This window comes from Petromyzon marinus, chromosome 25, assembly GCF_048934315.1.
Source record: "Petromyzon marinus isolate PM22_M1 ecotype Great Lakes invasive population chromosome 25, UKy_Petmar_22M1.pri1.0, whole genome shotgun sequence".
Classification (NCBI taxonomy): domain Eukaryota; kingdom Metazoa; phylum Chordata; class Hyperoartia; order Petromyzontiformes; family Petromyzontidae; genus Petromyzon; species Petromyzon marinus.
The window spans coordinates 1,354,786-1,373,721 of record NC_133691.1 but is presented as its reverse complement, the minus strand read 5'-3'; the positions used below and the strand labels follow the sequence as shown (position 1 = coordinate 1,373,721).

Sequence of the window (18,936 nt, the reverse complement as noted above, 5' to 3'; positions counted from 1 at the left end):
TGTGGAGGGATTGTTTTGGAAGCAGGTGTGCTTTGGGAGGATGCGTCGATAGATGGGATGATGAACCGGGTGGATGAGACTATCGACGGAATGGCAGTCAACGAAGGGAACAACGTCAGACGGAACGTTGCCACAAAGATGAAGCGGTGATATTATCTCGTGTGCAGGAGTTATATGGATTGTTTTATCGTGAAATCGTGAGAAAAGGCGATGGCTTTGAGATACTATCATCTGGCGGTGGATAGATCATGGATGATGATGGTGATGTTTGGAAGTGACCAAAAACCAGATCTTGGCTTCTACAAGAGCAGACCTTGGCAGTTGGTTGTTTACTTTACGAAAACTACAAGATCCAGTCGGACGATGCGATTTTTCGGGGCATCGATTATATTTCCGGACGAGAGTTTGAGACTTGGCCTCCACAAGTTTCTCAGCAAGCCTTTCGCCTTCAAATTGTTCCAGACGCAATTAGATGATGTTGAAAGGTTTTTTTTGCCGAGAGTTCTGATTTTATATATAAATCTGTAAGTACCGCAGTTATTGATGCTTCACTGCAAATGTCACAATCACGATTTCCAAAGCAAACGTTCGTACTTTACAGCTCCAGTAGGTTTTGTAAGTGTTTAAAGTCATGATTGACCTGCTAGACGAAGGCCTCACCAAGACGCTGCCATTTCTCTTGATCTTGTAATGATCCACCTGAATAATAATCCACCTGAATCAGGATCGTTGTTTTAGGCTGGAGGAATGCGATGAGCTATGAAGCTCTTTTTCACAGATGACATCCGCACATGAGCGGATTTCATAGCTCCATCTACTTGGGGGTCACGGCACATTCCCTCCGTTTGCTGCCACTTCAATTGTTCTGAACTTTCGATGTGCCCTGTCATTTCGATAAGTAACTTGTGCGTTTGATGGAAATTTCGTTGGAGATTTTCCTTTATCCAATTTAAGCGAATATAACCGTTGACCCTCATGTTGGCCGCTCCCTGTTGGCTTGGTTACGGGAGGCAACTTGTGGGTCGTTTCATTCGATGATTGTTTTGTTGGGTTTCATGAGCGTTTTATAGTTTTCATGTTGAGTCTTTCAAAAACCTTACACAAGAAAAGCATCCGCTATTTTACAATAACCCATATGGTGGATTTTTTGCAACTTCTCTTCACCGGCATTCATCCTCTGTATGGTGCAGATGCCATTTATTGGGTTAAAACGAGATGTAACTTTGAGAAGTGACTTTACTCATATGATTCATAAACATAAAGTGAAATTCTTTTACCACGTGTCGCTACTGGCGTGAGTTCTGGGATAGGCATCGGCTGACAAAGGTAATCATTCGGAGACAAAGTTGTCGTGTTAGCATAGCTCAGATGTACTTGAATTTTTTTAAAGATGCAAGCCTCCAGAGTTTAGAATATGAATAGTTCTGTGAAAATGGGCAAGGTGATACGGTACAAATTTTTGGAAACTGATTATGCTTAGAATACGTTTTGAGATATTTCCGTATTTCTGTTTCACATCGATACAGGAATTGCATCTTCAAATGAGATTAGCAGGGGACATTGGGTGAGAGACATTGTGTTGGTGAGAGACATTGAGTTCATAAGCTTTAAGTAAAGTTCCTGATGATGTTGATAACGATGATGTGGAACGAATCATGGTAAAATAGGCGACACGTGATGTACAGATTGTTTATTTGGTTACGCCTCCGTTTTTGCTTTGGTCGTATTGGCTTTAACAACACACAAAAATGTAGGTACGTATGTTGAACATCTTTTGCACCATACGTAGCCAACTATTCTCATTGGAGGTGCGGGGGAAGAACAACGAACTAAACACAATGCAGTTCTCAAGAAATGAGATGTGCTCCTCACATGCATGTCATGTGACCACCACATTTCATGTACCGTACAATGTTCTGAGCCTTGTCGAATTCAATGTGGAGGTCACATGACGTGCATGCAGCGTTTTATGGGAGTCATGCCTTCCTGCTGTTTGTGAGCACGCATTCTAATGTTGGTATTTCTATTTGTTTCCGCCCTGCATTTATTTTCCTGCTGTGGTGGATTTTCTCATAATTTACAGAAAGTATTGGATTTGAACCCATTGGAGAAAACTTGAGGCTTTATCAAAAGCGTGTTGAAAGGGTCGCAGGAGCTGTGTCATTCTCTCCAACACAAGGACTACTATTGTATTACTTGGCCTGCAATAATTCTGCCAACAAAAGAATTTACCTGAGTATCCTGTTTTGCTGGCATCATTCCCCTGCACTTCGCACTGTATTGTCTTTATACAAGCATAGCATATCTACCTCCCCGCATCGTGAAAAGGAATGTAACACTGCATCGGTATGTGTTGCATGTGACTCATGTATTTAAAGTGCATGTTACACACTTTTCAGTTTAAATTAGAACTGGGTGGAGTTGTGTGGCTACTACGTAATCGTATGCGACTGTATTTGATGTGTCTAGCTCATTCTTTATTATTCGTAGCTGTGGCCTTTACAGAAGTTTTAGGTTATTTTCTGAAGTTAAACCAAAAGTACTAGCTTGGTTTGCACCACGTGTCGTTCGGCCGTGATGTCCGACGTTTCGCTTCATGTTCTGGGAGAATTTTCAGGATTTGGAATATAGAACCTCCTGGCACATGGAGTGAAATGTCATATCATGCCGAACAACACGTGGTACAACCGTAACAACACGTGGTACAACCGTAACAACACGTGGTACAACCGTAACAACACGTGGTACAACCGTAACAACCCGTGGTACAACCAATAAACACACCAGGGAGCCACATAGCACAACTGTGAAAACCTGTGGAACATAACATACCGTCATGAAACAGTCACATTGTATCATGTTAGGTGAAATTACAGATTGTTTATTTGTTTACAAGTTAAATTTTGATTTAAAGCTTTCGTGACTGCAGGTGTGAAGACGACCGTTTGTGTTATGGTCGAAACGTCGTGAGAATTGTTATTGTTTTATATATATTTTATTATTTTGTTGTTTCCCTTCAACGTGACTTTACCGAAAGAACTAAGAATATGTTTACAAGTTGTTGGATATTGGCAACTTGCACCATGTGGCAGTTTGAAGAAAGCACAACAGATATATAATTACGGTCTATGCATCCAGATAAAAAAATATAGCCACTATTTAAAAGAGAGAAACCGTAAGCTTCATGCCATTGAAATTGCACATTTGGTACTCCATAATAGAGGTGTCGTTCCTCTATTATGGATAATATTGCTCGCGAAAGTCTACGTGTTAAACTGACATTTGCTACTGTATGGACATTAGATTACCTTCTTTGTACTGTGTACCATTTTTTTAAGGGATGATGGTGGGTTATGAACAAGCCGTTCTGAAGGGGGTTCTTTTATCCATTCCTTTTTAGATTTCCTTTTGACTTTTTTTCAGGAAAAGGTTCATTTATAATATGTTGTGCCTCAACAGTGCCATTGCAATGCACATTTAATACATGTGCGGAGTTATATGACGTTCACGGTTATGCATCGTTATTAAGTATTTCGAGTCTGAAAAGGTGCCGTGAATTTTCTTCGACAGACCGCGCGGGCAGTCTGACAACGCTGGACTCTCTGGATTTTGCACGATACTCGGATGACGGAAACAGAGATGTGGACGAGCGTGTGGCAGGTATGACCACAGTCTGTGACAACAATGACATTGTTTGTGTTTGTTGCACCTCTTATCCCTGTCGCCCTTGGGAAAAAAAAAAACACATGTGCGCCCACATGCAGAAAACTACGCACTTACGACCTTGGAAAGCTGATAAATTGTTTACTCCCTGTCGAAATCAACAGCTGTTTTGCAAAGCTGTTAATTATTTTTGAAATACAATTAACTCTTTGCAAATGTTTATCATTTTTGTTATGATCTAATGCATTTTCCTTTAAATCCCACGAAATAATTGAATTTGTCAACAAAACGACACCATTAATGGGCTCATTAGGAACGATACTGTACAGTGCCCGCCAGTGCCTGTGCACCGACAATGTAAACGAGTTACCTTTGCATGAATGCATGACAAAGCGCGTGAGATTGCACACGTGCTCCACGCAGCAGCCAGCCGTTTTTTTGGTTTTGTGTGTGCACAATAGGCCGGATTACGTGCGTTCCATGTGTTTATGTGCCAGATAAAAAAAAAGACTTAGATTTGGAAAATGCTGTGCGCCCCTAACAACTCGCCGCCTCTCTCTCTGATGCTTCCTTGCTTTTGCGGCTTGCCTGCCAGGCGCCCGGCAGGGCCGGAGCTGTCCCCATGAGTGGCAGGAGCATGTCAAGGGTTGGTACTCACGTGGGATGTGGCTCTGGGATGGTAGTGCGGAGACCGCAGCGGTGTTTGGCTCCGCAAAACAAAGGAGAATTAAACGGGCGTTCGTGACACAAGCAGTTTCATGAAGTGCATTTGCTTTTTATGAAGAAAAACAAAGTGATTATCCAAAGAAATACAGTTTACTCTCGATTTTCGTGGAAGCATCGTTCGGGTTGCAGATTAACCTTTCTTGCAGAAAAATATACTTAGGTGTTAAGCTGGTTTAATTATTAGCTGTACCTCACTCATCTCATGTCAATGACTCAGCTTCCACGTGACCGCAAACATGTTAAGCAATAAAAACGGAGGACAGCAGTCTGCGTCTCTACCCCAATTTTCCTGATGTAAAATTAAAACACGGTTTATATCGCCTCATGTACATATATTTTGCACTATCCGTGTTTTGTTTAATCCAAGCCACCCTTCCACCATGCCCCACATAATCGAGAGTTGACTGGAAAAATTTGGGATTTTGTGGAATGTTGCCTTCACATTTGTAAAGCATACAATATTCATTGATGTTATTCAATGAACGAGCACATTCTAACAAAGAAGGCTTAACATTGTGCATTATGTATCCTTATCTGCGTATTACAGTAGCTGATTGACACAATTGAGCTCCACATTTTTTCCCAGATGGTTTGGATAATCAATGTCTCACCGTATTACACCCAGGCCTGATAATTGCTTTGTGCCCATGCGTGCTGGGTAACAGTAAGACGTCTTGTGTTTTATTCAGTTCAGAGCGTTGGGTTTAAATTCGGTGTGATACACACAAGTGTGGCAATACAGTTACAGTTGATAGCATTACATGCTTAAAAACAACAAGTGACTGATTTAATGTGATAAAAAATATATTTTATTTATATCAATAGTTGTACATAATAATAGTACAAAAAATATTCTGCTAAATTTTGTCAAATGTTTTTTTTTTTACACCAACTATGATATTTAAAGAAGGATTAACAAAAAAATCTAAAATCTTATTTTATTTTGATTTAAAGCGTTCGTGACTGCAGGGATTCATATTCTTGGTTCTTTCGGTAAAGTCACATAGAAGGGAAACAATAAAATAATGAAAATATAAAACAATAAAATTCTCACGACGTTTCGACTGCAACACAAGCAAGCTGATGACTTGACTTTACCGAAAGAACCAAGAATATCTTATTTTATATTACATTTGTATTTCCTGGATGTTAATTATTGTAACACTCCCACATCGCTGGTCATTCATTCCATAATTAGAGTTGCACTGTCTGAATTGCTGTGCTGTGATCTCTCTGTGCTGTGTGCTCTTAATGCCGAGAGGCAACATCGTTAGGCTCTTTCAATCCATTAGAGGCTCAAAGGCTTTCTATCACACGCAATTGAAATTTTCAAAGTATGCAGTGCTGTGCTGTAATGTGTTGTGTGATGCCGTGCGCTTGCGTGTCCTACGTTGGTTGCTATAAAACATGCATTTCCGCAAAGAGAGAAAAATGCACACACATTGGAACATTCTTATCTCTAGGCATGTGGCATTGCTGCAAGTATGTTCGTTTCAGTGGTCGTTCTGAGAGGACCTCACCGTCGAGTTGACGTCTCGCGTTTTTGTGTTGTGCCACCCACCGGCAGTGCTGGAGTTTGAGCTCAGAAAAGCCCGAGAGACCATCCAGGCACTCAGGACCGACCTCACACAAGCTGCCGGTAATGCCGCTATCACCTTCACGATGGACATTTTTTATCGCGTGTTTAACAACACCTAAGAAACGTAACCCAAATATTATAATAATGCAATTCATAATGCCCTCAAAAATTTTCACGGGCATAATTCACCGTGGGCTCTGAGGCACGTAGAGCTCAGCTCACTGTCCTTGCCCTCTAGATTTATTATTATAACCCAAATATAGGAATAATGCAATTTATAATGCGTGTAAATATTTCACGGACATTATTCACCGTGGACTCTTGAGGTGCGGAGCTAAGCTCAACGTCCTTGCCCCCTAGATTAAAGGCTTCTACCACCTAAATCACAGTTCATATTCTACCTCCATTAGCACACAGATCCATACCCAAATACGGTTAGAAGAGGAATCTCTTTATGTGTGAATTATGCAAATGTTAATTTTCTGGTTTTCCAAAGACAACTTGTGTTAGTATTGTAACGGATTCTTGAAACTGTTTTCTCCAGAAACGAACACACCCACCCAGGAAAAAAACAATGAAGAACAAATACCAGCCTGTGAGGTAACTTGGCACTCTAACGAATGTCATAGCATTGGTTATATGATTATAGATTATATTCATAACAATTGTGGTTATAGGAATAGGTTTTACCCTTTTAACTGGCACAAAAACTGACACCTTTATTCAAGGCATCATGTTTGCAATAACCACAACACAAGCAGTCAAAATGCAAACAAAAAAGACAACTCTGATAATAATATGCACTGTCCTTGAATTTGATTGGTCCACACCCGAGACAGCTTTTCTTAGAGCCTAGTCTCCATTGGTGTTGGACCAGAAGACGCCAAAAGGCGTACAACTCAAAAACAGCGCACTATCAGAGTATTGAGGGCTCGGGGTGAGCATTTACATTATGAGACCTCCTTTGCCAGAAACAAGATATAGGAATAGGTTTTACCCTTTTAACTGGTACAAAAAACACCAATGGAGACTCGGCTCTAAGAAAAGCTGTCTCGGGTGTGGACCAATCAAATTCAAGGACAGTGCATATTATTATCAGAGTTGTCTTTTTTGTTTGCATTTTGACTGCTTGTGTTGTGGTTATTGCAAACATGATGCCTTGAATAAAGGTGTCAGTTTTTGTGCCAGTTAAAAGGGTAAAACCTATTCCTATATCTTGTTTCTGGCAAAGGAGGTCTCATAAAATTAACAATTGTGGTTATTAATATAACCATTATGGCAGTTTTAACATAGTTTTGGCAGGGTCCAAGATTTAAATATATCTGCACCTCCGATTAGCACGGTTGACTATGTACAGTGCGAAAGAAGTTCATCATACATACAATATCGAGCTTGATGCCTAGGTAGGACTGTGTAAGCTGTACTTCATTATTGTGACTCTTTGTACAAGTTAGGGTTTAGGTTTCAAACTCATTTTGTTTAACCATGTGAGAACTCAAGAAACTAGGATAGCTTAATTCACAATAGTGATTTGGGTCACCAATTACAAAATTAAAACCAATATAAAACAAATCAAAACGATCACATGAGGAATTTACTTGCTATTGAAGCTGGGGATAGAACAATGAATTTGGCTCAGATTCATTGTTGCATTGCGGAGCCATGAGAGATGGTGACAGCTAAGGGAGGTCTTCACCGAGAAAAGATGCAGGCTGAAGATGATGACGTTGTGTATCAGCTGGTTTGCCTGTCACGTACCAGGATCCAATGAGGCCTTTGGAAAAGCGAGCCCTCAACTTTCTCGTGAATGAGTTTCTTCTGAAGAACGAGTTCAAGCTCACCTCCATCACGTTCTCGGATGAGAATGGCGAACAGGTGAGCTCCGCGCAAACTAGCATCTTCCGCATTTGTATTTATTAAACGATTTACAACTTAGGTTGGGGGCATTAAGACTGTCTATCTGTAAGGGAGAGGCACACTCACTTCCCTAAAGATGATCCAATATGAAGACATTTTTCCGTAAATTTGTGTTTTTATTTCTGGATTTGCCCTCGAGAAAAATGGCCCAATGGATGGAACGTTCTTATTATTGCTCATTAAATACCTCTGAAAGAAACGCATGTGGCACAACATTGCAGAATCTATCCATATTCATGATGTTTCTTGTTTTTGTTTTGATATTGATTTCTCCTGCAGGACATTGAAGTGTGGGATGATGTTGGACTCAATATCCCCAAGCCACCTGATCTACTGACTCTCTACCGAGACTATGGGAGCAGGATCGTGCTTCCCAGTGACACCTTGGATGTAGGAGTAGGGCCTGACCTCGTAGAAAATCCTGACCCCAACCCAGCGGATGACCCTTCCAGCCTGACCCTTGGAGATCTTCCAGACGGCAGCTTGTCCAACAACCAGGTCCTTCTGATTATTACATTCGTAGCTTAAATATCAATTGAAATGTTGAAAATAATAATCAGATCAATGGTCATTATTCTGAGAAATAACTGCACTTTCTACTTCCAACAGGCAGAAGTGGTGAAGGAATTAAACCAGCTGGTGGAACGGCTTCGACATGAAAATGAATCTCTCACTGCTCAGATCAGACAACTCGAAAGGCAAGTTCCAATCGCCACATAGTACCTTGAATGCAAATGATTTTTTGTCACCGGTTTAAGTTGCATAGATTTCTTTCATAGTACTAATTATAATACGAATATGTAGGTATGCAGCGCTTATTGACTCAATTAATATGACTTTGCACCACATTTAGTGAGATTGCAGCACTGCAGTTCCCTGCCGGGATGTCCGTCACGGTGCCAGAAAGCAGGCAGGAGGAGGCTGCCACCCCTAGGTCTCCGGGAGACGAAGGGGAGCTCTACATCACCATCCGTGATGTGGCCCCCACGCAGAAGACTGCTGCTGTACAAGGTTAGTGCCAGCGAGTGAATTCAATGCTTACGTTCCCGGCACGGAGCCGGCACCACTGACATCCTGCGTTTGAATCCAGCTGTGTTGTCTTGGTGTGGTCTGGGACCTGTTGTGGTTGTTTGATGCCTTGGCCAAGCTTGCATTTGGTTTTGACAAATCAGCAGGAATTTATGTACTTGTGCAATTTATATTTCTATTCTTTATACTTATTTATTTTAGCGACTTTATTACCTTTTCTCTATCTTTCACTCGTCTTGTATTTTGTTTTGTTTGTTGATAGAACTTGCTGACCCACCCCTGCTGGTTATCTGTAAAAAAATGCTTCATAGCTCATAGAATTCTTCAAAGATAAATAAAGATTCTGATTGTGTTTCAGCTGTTTGTGATAAAACTGGGTCCTCAAAAGTGTACTGAGTCTCAGGAAAGTCACCAATATCTGTGCTGGAAAAAAATCATTAAGTCTGTTTTATTTAATTTGGCTAAATAGTAACTTTGACATGTAAAATGATTGGGTTGACTGTCCTACAAAGAATATGTATCTCCATAGGAGGGTTTGTTTGATAGTGTGCCTGGTAATATGCCACTTAAAGGGATCTCAGAATAATTTGTGAACATTTTCTTCTGCGTACTGTTCTCTGAAACGTAAGCTTTGTCCTCGTCTCCTTAAGAGTTCTGAATAGGTGCTTTGTCTCATGACCATGAGACCAACAGCTCTGAAAAAAATGCGAATCCAAGAGAAATATATACAATTACACAGTTATGTATTTTTTAAAAATCTGCCCAGTATCTAATTTCAATCATTCAAATACACTATGTACATGTCTTATGGCCATTGACCGATCTCGGTATCTTTAAAAACATTTTATTTTCTTGGTTCTTTCGATGATTGCTTGTGTTGTAGTCGAAACGTTGTGAGAATTTTATTGTTTTATATTTTTATTATTTTATTGTTTCCCTTCTACGTGACTTTACCGAAAGAACCAAGAATTTTGATTTAAAGCTTTCGTGACTGCAGGGATTCATATTCTTAGTTATTTCGGTAAAGTCACGTAGAAGGGAAACAATAAAATAATAAAAATATAAAACAATAAAATTATCACGACGTTTCGACTGCAACACAAGCAATCATCAGGTGTGAAAACCACAGCAAGAAAATTGGAAAAAAGAACCAAGAATATGAATCCCTGCAGTCACGAAAGCTTTAAATCAAATTTTTTTATATTTTTATATTATGAGACCTCCTTTGCTAGTAACAAGATATAGTAGGTTTTTACCATTTTACCTGGCACCAAAACTTACACCTTTATACAAGGGATCATGTTTGCAATAACCACAACACAAGCAATCAAAATGCAAACAAAAAGACAACTCTGATAATGATATGCACTGTCCTTGAAATTGATTGGTCCACACCCAAGATGGCTTTTCTTAGAGCCTAGTCTTCACTGGTGTTGGACCAGATGACGCCAAAATGCATACAACTCTAAAAACAGCTCACTATCAGAGTATTGAGAGCTCGGGTAAGCATTTACATTGAGACCTCCTTTGCCAGTAGCAAGATATAGTAATAGTTTTGGTGCCAGATAAAAGGGTAAAAACCTATTACTATATTTTATATTTATAGAGCGCCTTTGCTCAACGCGCTGTATATGACAACGGCACATTTGTATGTTGGCATATTCTTTTTAATCACGGATGAGATAATTTCCTGAAATTGGTTGCCAATATTTGTAATTTGCCTTGAGTTGTTTACATTTGGAAGACTGTTGTTTTGTGAGTATTAATGGTGACGATGGAATTCTTCATGTCGCCATGTTGTGTCTGTGTATTTTCGCGAAGTCAGGTGTATTAATTTTATGTGCATGTTAATCATCTACGTTCAGCCCCGCAGCTAATATGCATGACTAGTCTTGCGCGTTCAGCTTGCAAATGCACCCACACCCTTTCGAAAGCAAAAATACACGTACCTATTGGAAATGAATTAATTACATGTTTTTTGGAGAACCAAGACATGATATAGTTTAGGAAACGAATTAAAGCATTGAAGTAGAACAATAAATCGGACACATTATTGAAGACATCTTTATAAACAATGACAAACATTAAAGCAGCACAAAGGAGGTTGATTTTTGGTAATCCACAAATGTTCACCTTTGGTGACAACGATGAAGCTATAAAAATAATCATAGAAATTGTATGCAGATCTCTAGCAAAAATTGCATATATTCCAGGAATGTGAAACTTCAAGAGGAGTAAGTGCCTACCAGTGTGTGAGATAAGACATATTTCATTCAGTGCACATTACCTAATTTGACGCGTGCATCTGAAACATTGATGATATCAAAGAAGATGGCACAACATAGGAAAAGTATTCAAAGAAGCATGGTGAGGTTGCAAGATCTCAACGCTCCGATTAGCACGGTTGCCTACGTACAGCGCAAAAGGAGTTCAACAAACTTGGAATTCCACCGAGAGACACATACGAACACATGGATCAGAGAACAATCGCACACTAAATAACTTGTAGAAAGTAAGTAGACTTGGGCAGAATACATCACAAGAAGGAAAGATGCCCGATGGTTGAGATTGACAACAAAATAGCAGTCAAAGGAGGAAACATTCCCTATGAAGGGAGATCACCAAAGAGATGGAGCGTGAAGATCAACTCTAGAGCTAGATGGATTTTTACATCTTGAGATTGTGAGGGATGACTACAACTTGGGGAGGCCATCATCCAGCAGTGGATAGTTCACGGCTGTCGACGATTGGATATATAAAAATAAAATTTAGATTTTTTTTTTTAAAAGATGCATGATGTTTTATAAGAATTGCATACATGAAATGTCTACACATTAATATGCTGAACATTCCTCCGTTTTCTTTTAGATGTCACACTACAAGGAGAGACTACACGCTCAAATGTGGGCTCTAGTCCCCCGAGCTCCAGCAGCCCACCAGATAATCTAACACTCCGCGACGTCGACGATCATGTGATCAGCGAACAAGACATGGATGATCAAGTGCAGCTTGAAAAGCCTAAGAGGTATTCTTTTTCCGCCGAGTTTTTTTTTTTGCACCTTCAAAAAATATTTAACCCTAAATGGTTGTCAGTCCTCAAGTGTCACCGTCAGTGCTTTTTATTTTATCTTTCAGGAAACTGCCAGAAACATTTATGAGAACTTTAATGCAGTGCTGCATGACGACCTCCAACTCAAGGCTGGGCTGTGAGGTAGGTGGATTTCTTAGTTCAGTCGAACAACGCTGAGCTGCAGATGAAATGGCGAAGTCGCTGTCCTCTCGGATGTTCTTTGAGCCTAAAATGTGTCAACTTTGACTTCTTAGGTGGCGAAGATTGCCGACTCGGAGAAGAGTGTGATCTCTGTGCTGGGGCGATGTCTGCCTCACATTGTACCCAATGTCCTGCTCGCCAAACGGGAGGTGCGTTTCGTTGATGGTACTCATCATGCCTTAGGCATCGAGATGACCAACCGCCTTTTTATTGCCGCTATCCAGCTGAGGTTGAAAGCGCTCCAGCATTGGCTCTTGTTCATCCGTTCGCTTGTCCTTTTGTTTGCTAAGATGCCATCATGATCACCGTTGCAACGATGATCCGACATGAACGACACTTTGGTATGATGTCTTTGGGAAAACTGGTCAGATTGATCAAAGCGTTACACAAAGCCAGAGAACAAAAAATTGTTTCATATTAACATTTCTTTTGCTTTGTCAGCTAAGCAAAACCATGTATACTAATAATACATAGCACAAGCATGTTTTTTTCTATACTCTTTGGTTCTATTCGGTAAAGTCACGTAGGTATGGATCCTTACAGTCACGAAAGCTTCAAATCTAGAAATGATTTTTTCTAGTTAATTTTTCTAACTTTTAATTGCTTATACCACACTCAATCGTGGTGTGGTATAAGCCATTGGTAGGATTTGATTGTATTTTATTCCATCTGCAAATATTGCTTTTTTTCCATTATGAAGACGCATATCTCGTAAAAAACAGCGGTCATATATTACATGCCATGTGGGTTTTTCAAGGCAGAATTATTTTTTTCAGAAGTAAAAAAATATTCACAGCATAGTGAAACAGTTTATGTAACAAATGAAATTAATGTAAACTTTCTGCCCAGAGCCGTGATTACATGATTGGCTGATTTGTGAAATTCGCTTCTTGTAATCCACTGTGGTTTTTTTTCTTCCCTAGGAGCTAATTCCTGTGATCCTATGCACGGCGTGCCTGCACCCAGAGTCCAAGCAGCGAGATGAGCTCCTCAACATCCTCTTCAACCTCATCAAGCGACCTGACGAGCAGCAGCGGTAATGAACGAATTGTTAATTCGAGCATAGCCATAGTGTTTACATAAAGCGGTTTGTTTATGTTTGCAACAAAGCCTCACCTATGGGGGTATGACACGATATATTAATTACCTTCATTGTGGAGAATGCGCAACAATACATAAGCAGAGAATATTTTTCCTTTTTATATCTTTCCCTCTATCCACATACAAAATAAAAGTAGATTTTACACATCCTGTCAGCCACATGGCCGTTTGGGAGTGCATGATTTCAGTAGCGTTGGTTCCAAACAAGCAAACCCTGGACTGGTTTCGACACTCAATTTCTCAACAACTGAATCAGGTTTGTTTGGACCATTTGCTGGTGAACTGCCAGATTTTGTGGACAAGGACCCTGATGTGTACACCCGAGGGTGTGATGTCTCATGTTGGTTTTCATGTGCGTGCTTGCAAATATTAGGAAAACGATCTTGGTTGGCTGTGTGGCTTTCGCACGCCACGTGGGACCAGCCAGGGCAGAATCGGAACTCCTTCCACAGTGCTGGGAACAGGTGCGTGTACAGCACAGCTACTTTGTATTAGCTTGGGAATTTGTATTCCATGTTCATTTGAGGTGGCTGGGTGACTCAGAGCTATGAGAGCGCTGAGCTGGCACCGCTGAGATCCTGGCTTCCAATCCAAGCAGCCGCCTGTGATTAAACTGGGTTTTTCACGTGTGATAAGTGGTCTCAGCCAGGCCACCAATGAGTGCACTTAAAAGTAATCACACCGAATTAATTTTGTTCTGCACCTAAGTTTGGATAAATTACAGCTCGTAAAATTTCAAAATATTGGTTTGACTTTCATGCCATGAATATTGCTCTGTAGCAGAATGGGTGGGAAAGTGCTGCTCCCACTGTTATGACCAGAGGTCACGTGAAAGGATGGCAGAGGTAACTCTGTGGGATTCACTTGCATGGGACATTCTCTCACACGAAGGGTCGTTCACTGCTCTGCGAAAGATCTCATGACATGACACCGATAGCACAACTGCGATAAAATTGGGGAAAACACACAAAATGAAAGTAAGAGAAAAAATATATTGTATGTTTGTTGAATTTATTCGCTGGCTTGTGTATTTCTCCAATGTTACAGATTAGTCACAAGTACCCGGAGAGGCGAGAGCTTGTTGCGGAGGCATGCGGCGTTCTGGCTCCTTACTTGCCTGTGAGTCCGCTGCCAGACCCGGAGGTTTGCTGTCAAACAAATGTGTCGTTTCAATATGAGCTCTAGATTCCTTCCTTACTGTAGCATATGCTATGCCAGTAACTTGCCCGCCACCGGGTAGTTGTTGGATAAAACGTGACTTGACAGATGCGGGTTAACCGTGGCTCACCCATCCCCATCGGCACGTTTCCAGATGGCGATTCGCAGCTCGTTGGTGCTGTCCATGCTGCAGCAGATGCTGCACGAAGACAAGACGGAGACGGTGCGGGAGGCGTCGGTTAGGAGCCTGGGAGTTGTCATCTCGTACATTGATGACCCTGACAAGTACTTCCAGGTCATAAGCCGAAGTGTCTGAAACATAAAAATAATGTTTGGTTGAAGAGCATAAATAAAATGGTAGAATTGGTGGTGGCACCAAAGCACATGGATATGCATTCTTTATTTTCGTACAATTTGTATAAACCTTAAATGATCTCTTCTTGCGTACAATATGATGCATATATTTTTAGCATAAAACTCATGTTTTATTGACGAATCATTGCATATTGCACGTGTCACATGCCTAATAATAAAAACAACACTGCATATTGCCCGTGTTTGCTGCTTCGAATGCTCGGTTTTCTGACCAACTCGACGAACGCCTCTCCTCCCTGCAGGCATTTGATCTGCTGCTCATGGCTCTACGAGACACATCAGAGCGTGTGCTGGCAGCAACTCACCAGACCTTCCTGCCGGCCTTTGGCATGTGGGCCTGTGAGCTGGGTCGCGTGCAGACGCACCTGGCCAATTCGCTGCTCAGCAAGGTGGAGACGGCCGTCCTGGTGAGTGAGCACGGTGCCGGACAATCTTTGGCTGTCATGCTGATCCTTGTACAAGTTAAGAGGGGGGGGGGGCTCATTGAGTGGGTGGGGAGCTGCTATGAAGGTATAGATTGGGGGTCTAGGCCTATAAGTGACGCTGTCGATATAAAGTAGGAAATAATCAGTTCCTACTGCATGAAGGTGCTGTAGTCGAGGGGATAGACTACACGGTTTCTTAGTTTATCATGTAAATGTTTCTGGTATGATTCCCTGCTTCAGTTGACTGTACATGGTGTTTCCCTCAACCCCCTCGGCTATAAGACTCTCTCCATCGATGTGCACGAGGATGTTTGGTGAGGTCTATTGTTTTGAAGTGAAGTCTATTGTTTTCCCCCCAGAGTCTGCCAGGTGTAAGGGAGATTTAGTGCCCTCTGCCCCCATTAAGGTTATGGCCTATGCTGGTCATCCCCACATGAGGCACTCCAGTGCAAAATCTCTTCTTGTGTAATTTAAACTGACCGCTTGTCACAATTCTGTGGAACGTGTTTTTGAATCAACAGGAAGAAAACTCCATTCTCGACGAGAACAAGTTGCATCAGTACATCTCGGCCCTGCAGTCCTTGGTTCCATTCCTGTTCTTGTTTGTGCTACAAACATCTCCCTTCGCGGAAGAAGCAGAGGCTTGCACCAACGCCCCCCAAATCGAAGGTACTTCTTAAAACTTTGCTGTTGGTGTAATCGAGCCTGAAAGTTATTTATTTGATCGAAATTGATGTTTGAGCTCACGATACATTCAATCATCGAATCATATGTCTAATAATCGATTACTGTATTAAGAACTCATCCAAGTTACCTTTCAGCTTATGCAATGAATGAGATAGACAACATATATAAGAGTATAAGCAACAGACAATACAATTGAGACATGGAATGGAATCCCCCGAATTATGACATTGAATTGTGGCGAAGGAAGAATCACCTCCGATTAGCACGGTTGGCTACATACGGTGCGATAGATCAACATACCTTACTGCCGGCATTGGCACAACTTTTAAATTATACCCAGAAAATAATAATTGGGCCATGTAAGGCGTGCTTGTAAAATTCTGCTTTAATCAACAACCACGCTCGTGTTCCACACGTGTGTCTCTCGTGTGTTCCTAGTGGGCCGTTTCCCGAGCACGGCGTGTCGTCTCGCGGAAGTGACGGTGGCGGCGGGTGGTCCAGAGAGGATCTCGTCGCTGCTAGTGTTATACGAGCGCCGGCTGGATGGTCTGGCCGACGACCCGGACACCCAGGCCTGGGAGAGCATGCGCTGGATCCAACACAACATGTCAGCATGCCGTTGCACACATTGTGAACAGAGTATCACAGTAAAACTCGCACGTACAGGTGACCAGGCGGCTCAGAGGTCAGAGCGCTCGCCTGGTACCGCTGAGAGTTTGGGTTCAAATCCTCCAGGTAGCTTAGCTGCCCATGATTGAACTAGGCTCTCAAATGTAGTTCTGTGCACATAATTTGACGAATTTCCACTTGTGAGAACTAAAATAGATTCACTGTCATGTGATGAAGATTTCTCTCTATAATAGGGTAGGTGGACAAGGGTTGCCTCAGTGGTCCCTTGAAAGGTTCTTAGAAGTACCTCTGTGTTATCTGCTTCTGCGGACCATTCTCTAATACAGAGTGTCACACTGCTCTGCGATTTCCTGATGGTTTCTTCATCTCATGACAAGATTCCAATAAAGAAAACGCAAATAAAACTTGGGGAAGAAGCTTTGAAAATAAAAATAATGCTCTCATTTATATTCCAAGACAAAAGTTAATTTCAGCACTGCTTCACATTTTTTTGCCCCCTATTGAAGTGCCGATGCCGTAACTGATAACACAACTTGTATCATGCACAATTTCGCAAACCAGCTAAAGTTCAATCGCAACCCGGAAGGCGTTGGTGCCCAGCTCAGAGCTAACTCCTGGCTTGCTGTGTTTTGTCTGTTCGCAGGCTACCCCGGCTGGTGGAGGTGGCCTGTAAAATTCCGGTGACGTCGCCATCAGCTGTTCACGATTTGGCGACCTTTGTGTCCACCTTATGCAGGACTTTTGGACGCCAGTTCACAAGCGGCAAAGTGAGACAACTTACGAGTGGTCTTGTGACATTGTCAACGTGCTTTGTAGCAGCTTGTGACTGTGGTTAATATATTTTCTTCCAAAACTTTAATTGTTTTTCATCATGGCTTTATCTACAAGTGGATACCGCCTCAAATAAGGCAATTTCTTTCAAAGCTTGAACTGGTCTTTACGAACATGTCTGACCATTTATTGTCCACAGTTTACTGAGAACAATATCTCCTGGTGTTCACTTTCAGGTCAAACCCCTGTTCCAAAAGCATTTGGTCGCATTACAGAACAATCCTGGTAAGGTGGCACAACAGAGTTCAATGTAATAATTTGCTTTCTATGTACAGCCCTGCAAGAGAACGGAATGTTTTCTACATCGCATGTCTCGTTTCACTTATTAACAGGTATTTTATTTTTATTTTAAATAGATGCTGCCGCTGTGACTGCAACCTCTCTGTTGGCCAAAGCCACAGTGCCTGTTTATGCCTTGGGTATCCTCACCTGCTACACCGAGGTACAGATGCATTAATTAACAATTGAAAGCTTTAACCAGCTCACTTGGGTATATAGAGTCCATACATTTCACTCAAATGCTGATGATAAAGAAACGGTGCATTGGCAGTAAGAACTGCGATTGTAATAACTAACATTACGTTATATCTTAAACCAAGTACAGTACTTGCAAATCTCATCAGATCTCTTCAGTTGTCAAAAGAAAAGGCGGGCTTGAGCCTGTATAGGGCTTGGATGGGTGGCCACCGTGTACGATAGTTGGCTGTGGGGCTTTGAGGTGGGTAGCAGTGCAGCAATATTCATTGTTGTAATGTACTTGTATGCCCCCACATCTATACTCCTTCACCAACCCACACTGGCCAGCATGGCAAAGTACGGTCAAATAACCCCACGATCAATGCGTTGGTGCCCTCATTCATCAGTGGATTGACATGATGTAGTTTGTTTACGTTCTTTACTTCAGACATGCTTCATAATTGATTTTTGGGTCCGATCAATGAAGTAAAATATAGATATCGTCCACCATCCTCCACGCGACATAGCTAATAACTAAGCTCGTCACGTGAACAAATGTGCCAAATTATTACTGCTTCACCGCATCGACAAATTAATGTTCCTGTTATGCAGTGTTTTTTTTGCGAAAGTGATGGTGTTTGAAGTTTATTTAATTGTTTTTTTTTGTGGATTTCCATCTTAGGAATCTGATCGTAAGCTGCTTTCAAGCTTCATGGAGGATGTCATGATGAAACTTTCTGTAAATCAGTTGCCTCTAGACAGCCTCAAGGTCACATTTGTAGAACTTGGGTGAGTGTGCTTATCTTTCGAAGACTGCTTATGCAATGAGTTTTTTTCTTCCACAATGTAATTTTACCTTCTAATTATTATGTTTTTCCCTTAGCTTAATCCATAAATAAATGTTCATGAGCTGACAAGTGAATGGTTATTAAGCAAACCCCTTCAAACCGTGTTATTCCAAAAGATATTTAATATTCTGTCAGCACCACATGATTACTTTCTCACAGGTTGTTCGTGAACTCGTACAACGAAGTTTGTCCTCCACCAGCTCAGCATCCCTTTATATATATCCTGGCATGGAGGGCCTC

At 41.4% G+C, this 18,936-nt stretch overlaps 1 protein-coding gene across 2 annotated transcripts in view; it reads left to right on the top strand.

Moving 5' to 3' along the window:
• The window catches only part of LOC116946001 (RAB11-binding protein RELCH homolog), a 31,431-nt gene that overhangs the window by 1,548 nt on the left and 10,947 nt on the right, over nucleotides 1–18,936 (top strand). Inside the window, exons 2-23 of one of the 2 annotated variants that reach the window (XM_032960767.2) lie at nucleotides 3,571–3,660; nucleotides 4,259–4,309; nucleotides 5,957–6,028; nucleotides 6,513–6,568; nucleotides 7,730–7,843; nucleotides 8,165–8,383; nucleotides 8,495–8,583; nucleotides 8,739–8,896; nucleotides 11,783–11,939; nucleotides 12,050–12,125; nucleotides 12,239–12,334; nucleotides 13,109–13,221; nucleotides 13,660–13,750; nucleotides 14,334–14,405; nucleotides 14,599–14,739; nucleotides 15,062–15,226; nucleotides 15,766–15,913; nucleotides 16,370–16,538; nucleotides 17,205–17,328; nucleotides 17,569–17,617; nucleotides 17,749–17,834; nucleotides 18,531–18,637. In XM_032960767.2, coding sequence (XP_032816658.2) covers nucleotides 3,571–3,660; nucleotides 4,259–4,309; nucleotides 5,957–6,028; nucleotides 6,513–6,568; nucleotides 7,730–7,843; nucleotides 8,165–8,383; nucleotides 8,495–8,583; nucleotides 8,739–8,896; nucleotides 11,783–11,939; nucleotides 12,050–12,125; nucleotides 12,239–12,334; nucleotides 13,109–13,221; nucleotides 13,660–13,750; nucleotides 14,334–14,405; nucleotides 14,599–14,739; nucleotides 15,062–15,226; nucleotides 15,766–15,913; nucleotides 16,370–16,538; nucleotides 17,205–17,328; nucleotides 17,569–17,617; nucleotides 17,749–17,834; nucleotides 18,531–18,637 — 2,443 coding nt within the window. The remainder of the gene's footprint in view (nucleotides 1–3,570; nucleotides 3,661–4,258; nucleotides 4,310–5,956; nucleotides 6,029–6,512; nucleotides 6,569–7,729; nucleotides 7,844–8,164; nucleotides 8,384–8,494; nucleotides 8,584–8,738; nucleotides 8,897–11,782; nucleotides 11,940–12,049; nucleotides 12,126–12,238; nucleotides 12,335–13,108; nucleotides 13,222–13,659; nucleotides 13,751–14,333; nucleotides 14,406–14,598; nucleotides 14,740–15,061; nucleotides 15,227–15,765; nucleotides 15,914–16,369; nucleotides 16,539–17,204; nucleotides 17,329–17,568; nucleotides 17,618–17,748; nucleotides 17,835–18,530; nucleotides 18,638–18,936) is intronic. The other variant, XM_032960768.2, reaches the window with a different exon arrangement.